This window comes from Camellia sinensis, chromosome 11 (genome assembly GCF_055761805.1).
Source record: "Camellia sinensis isolate YWXY chromosome 11, ASM5576180v1, whole genome shotgun sequence".
In the NCBI taxonomy this organism is placed as follows: Eukaryota; Viridiplantae; Streptophyta; class Magnoliopsida; order Ericales; family Theaceae; genus Camellia; species Camellia sinensis.
The window spans coordinates 151,139,762-151,144,153 of NC_138971.1; the positions used below are offsets into that span (position 1 = coordinate 151,139,762).

The 4,392-nt window shown below is 35.3% G+C and overlaps 1 protein-coding gene across 1 annotated transcript; it reads left to right on the forward strand.

The window, feature by feature from the left end:
- Positions 1 to 1,883: 1,883 nt before the first annotated feature.
- Positions 1,884 to 4,130, forward strand: SAMBA (valine-tRNA ligase). The gene is made up of 3 exons (XM_028216358.2): positions 1,884 to 2,161; positions 3,411 to 3,521; positions 3,901 to 4,130. Exons 1-3 carry the CDS (start codon positions 2,005 to 2,007, stop codon positions 3,960 to 3,962), a joined length of 330 nt encoding a protein of 109 aa, XP_028072159.2. The 5' UTR covers positions 1,884 to 2,004; the 3' UTR covers positions 3,963 to 4,130.
- Positions 4,131 to 4,392: the final 262 nt, after the last annotated feature.

Consider the following 4,392-nt stretch of genomic DNA (forward strand, 5'->3'; position numbering starts at 1 on the left):
AAGAATTAAAAGAAATCAATTACCTTGAGCGACAGAACATCCCAGATCATGAGGCGATAAAGGCAGAGAATTAGACAGAGTAACGGCGGTCTTCTTCGGCTCAGCTTCCACAACTGCACTCGCGGTTTCAGCCACCACTACCGCCGCCACCGTCTACGGCAGTAATCGAACAAAGAGAGACAAGCGTTTGGCGATGGAGATGCGGGAAGGGAGAAAATAAAAGGTGTGTGGATTTGTAGAGTTTCTTTGTTTTGGAATCGGAGAGGCAAAATAGAGAGGAGTGGTGGTCATCGCCATTGTTGCAAACAATTGCAGAACCTGTGTGTGGTGACTAGGACTTGCAGAGAAATTCCCATAATTTCCTCAGTTCATCAGAATTTCTCATCTTCGTTGATGTAGTAGAATAATTCTTTTTTTAATTTACTTCTTGGTCCTCTTGTGGTTTGTCACCCATTACTTTCCACTGCAATTGTAGTAGCGCCCTTTGCTTGTCTTCTTTGGATTTCTGGACATCCAACTCCTCTTTTAGTTTCTTACACTCATCTTCATGCTGACCCTTCAAGGCCTTTAACTGAACTTCGTGTTCATTCCTGATTACCAAAAAAAAAAAACAATAACATCAGTGAGATTTATACAAATTAAGCATTCTAGGTTCTAGCTCGAAACCAAAGAATTTCTCTGGACCAATCCAGAGAAAATTCAGTTCAAAAACCAGAGAATTTCTTTGGTTTCAACCCAGAGAAAATTCAATTAAAAAATCAGAGAATTTCTCTGGTTTCAATCCAGAGAAAATTCTGTTCAAAATGAAAAAAAAATTCAGTTCACCAGTCCAAACACACACCATATATATTCCACACCTACACATACAAATTCATTGAATCTAATACTCCCAAAGATGTACTCAAGGGAATCAATGGAGGAAATCCACACCCTTCCAACATAGGTGATTTGTTCTCAGAAGGGTCTCTAAATCCATATGCAGATGATCCCTATGCATTTGATTAGAGAAAATCATTTCCTGGATTGAACCAATGGCACAAAATCATTGAAGCAAAGTCTTTTGTTCTTTTCCATGTCCGGATAACGGCGGTGCATCTGAACTATTTCACCGACAAGCGACAGCACATGTCATGAACTTTCTGTGCAAGAGAAGTCCAGAGATCTGGACCAATTTTCTCTGTGACGTGAATTTTCTCTGGACTAATTTTCTCTGGACCAATTTTCTCTGGATCAACTTGAGGGATCTTAGACATTATGAAAATATTAGATGTCATTTATGCTATAAAATCTTAATACGAGGGACCTTAAAAAAAAACCCTTTTTTTTTTTTTTTGTTTGGACAACTTATGCAGAAAAAATGCTAGAAACCTTAAAATATTTATCAAAATTTCTATTGAATATCTCGCATAGCTTCTACCTTATGTCCTTTGTATCATTTTAACACCTACACTTTCAATTAGTTTAATTGACTTTTAATTTTAAATTTTGTCAACTTGATCTAATTAAAAATGATAAAAAAAAATTATAACTGAATTAATTGAGATTAACTCACTAAATTGAATAAATTTATAATTTTGTTCTTAAAATCATGACAAATGTCATTCATATATTTCATTAAAAAATATTAATAGTTGTAATTAATTAAACTAAATTTAGACAAATTCATTAATTTATGATCAAAATCAAACTAATTAAAATTACAAAAATTGTTTGTGTCAAAATAGAAGACCACTGGCATAATTTGCTCATGAAATTACCACTCAATGGTAAAAATTATTCTACATTCATGAAAAAGATAACTTTAATTATAAATATTTGTTAAATTTATTATTTTTTGTAATTATTTTTTAAAACATATATATATATTTGGCATAATGGACTCCAACTGTTCAAATTTGCAGGCTGTGCCCTCAACGTTTTTGTATTTATTGTTTAAATTTTTGTAGCTCTCGTGGAGCATTCCACTGCTAAATTTTCCGGGAAAGTGAAGAGAAAATAGAGGAGATGAGTAACAGCTCACTGTCATCGTCGCCGGCTCGTTCCTCGATTTCGACGACAGCAATCGCAGGGGCAAATGCTGCCTCTGCTCTCACCGTCGACGACTTACACTTCCCTCCCGATCTCAGCTCTATCCAAGATCGCAAGGACGAGGCACTTCTCGGTTTGTCTCTTCTCTTTTTCAACTATTCTTGTGAACTTCTTCAAATTGGACCATCTGGGCCTTTGTGGGTTTTCTCGATTTTTGTTTCTTTTTTAGGGTTTTGACAAATCTCTGAGATACAGAAAGTTTGTGTTATGAATACAATTCTTAAATTTTGCAATATGGGTCCCGTAATCTACATTATATTTCTGGGTTTTAATCTCTCTCTAAAGGGTTTGTTTGTGATTCTTCTTGGGATTTTGTTAGTTTAGTTGTTATCATTGAATTACATGTTCAGTTTCTCTCTTTGTTGTGCTGGAAGTTTAGGTTTCTTGGGATGAAATTGGGTACATTTAATTTCTCACACTCAATTGGTTTCTGGGAAAATTTGGGAGGAAAAAACAGAAGGAAATTTCAAATTTTGAATCTTGTGTTTTCCATATCAAAAGGACAAATGCTTGCACTTGACTATAACTAGGCTGTATTTTTGGAAACAAAAGCAATAGAATCCATTCAAATCTTATTTGTTCTTGCATTCCCGAGCATCTCCAATGACTAGGCATATAATACTTGTTAGTTAAAATGCCTAGTGTGATTCACTTTTTTCAATTCTAATGCACTAGGCATATGATTAGGCATTTTAGCTCAACTCATATTCACTAGCTACATGTAGCTAGCCTTCAACGCTAGGCATAATGTATTAAATCATTAGGATCATTTCCCTCCATCTTTGTTGTTGACGTGGCATTCTATAAAATTAATAGTATTTGAATAAATAGCTAAAATAAAGAGCATGGTTGGAGTAAAAACATAAAACAGTTGATAGGCAAAATAAAATATATACTTTATAGTAATATTTAGATAGGTAAAATGCCTACTACCGTTGGAGATGCTCTTAGTAGATAAAGAAAAGAGCTATTAGTTTTCTTGCATTCTCGGTTTTCAGAGAGGTTTACATGTTGGGGACTTGGGTGTACATTTATTACATTTATTTTCTCACACTCCATTTGGTTTCTGGGAAAATTTGGGAGGAAAAAACAGAAGGAAATCTCAAAATCTGAGTCGTGTTTTGCATATCAGAAGCACAAACACTTACACTTGACTATAACTAGGCTGATTTTGTTTTTTGGAAAATAAAATAAAATAAAATAGAATCCATGCAAATCTTGTTTGATCTTGCATTCTCAGTTTCATCATTTCCTTAGTAGAGAAATAAAAGAGTTAATTTCAAACTCAATATGGTTGCTTAGTTCATGTAACGATATCACAGTTCTGAAATCGGATTTGATGGCTGCACTGAACAAGGAGGTGAAATCCATGGATGAAGATAATTGGAAGTTTGATGGACCTCGCTCCCGGATTCACCTTATTTCAAGACCAGGTAAGTTCTCCACCATAAATGGCTGCTCTCTGTTGTAACATCATGTGTACAGTGTATTTCTTCTCTTCTTCCCTTCGTTGCTGGATTTCCAAGCTATATCCAAGAATTTGACAAGCATGTCACCACAATATTTTCTGATTAAGAATAAATTTAATTCCCTTAGTGTGATATTGTTTGGATGTTTCTTTCTCTGTTTAAAGAATGTAAAATAAGATGGTTAGAGGGTGGCATTTCAGCCCCAGGATCTAATAATCTGGTCACGTGTTATTCCTACTCTCCAAATTTCATTCTATCTCCTTCATATCATGCAGCTAGCTCTGTTTATTTTTCCTATGGAAGTTTTTCTTTCTGGGTTTGCTCTTATGGATTCTAGTTTCAGGTAATCTCCTTCATAAGCATGCGGATATCACAAAGCATCGTAACCGTGCCCCTTCAAAATGATTTGGAATTCTTCAACCGAGCAGAGCATGTGTACCCTTGTCAGCTATTAAGAGGCAACTGCTGTACTCACACTACTCTACCTGTATTTTCTGGTTGATTGTAACTGGTATGGATGATTCTGTGTACAGACAACTATTGTTCATCAGTGTGACACTGTTGTTTCTCTCCTTTTTTGAACTCTCAAAACAAACCAACAAATGTAGCAAACATGTTGTATAACAAATCTAATTAATTAAATTAAAACCTGAAAAGGATCAAAATTAATTAAAAGGGAAAAAAGAGCTGCTCAATCTGACCTTCCAAAGCATAACAAACTGTTCCAACATTCTGTCATGGAAGGGCAGTTAAGAAAGCGCTCTCACTGTCCCTCTCTTCCTCTAGTCCTTCTCCAGACCTCTCCACACAAAACTCAGGCAACACAATCTCCGTC

Coding starts and splice junctions, on each gene's coding strand:
- SAMBA (XM_028216358.2), top strand. CDS start 2,005: ATGAGTAACAGCTCACTGTCATCGTCGCCGGCTCGTTCCTCGATTTCG. Junction 2,162..3,410: donor CAAGGACGAGGCACTTCTCG/GTTTGTCTCTTC, acceptor ACGATATCACAG/TTCTGAAATCGGATTTGATG. Junction 3,522..3,900: donor TCACCTTATTTCAAGACCAG/GTAAGTTCTCCA, acceptor TTCTAGTTTCAG/GTAATCTCCTTCATAAGCAT.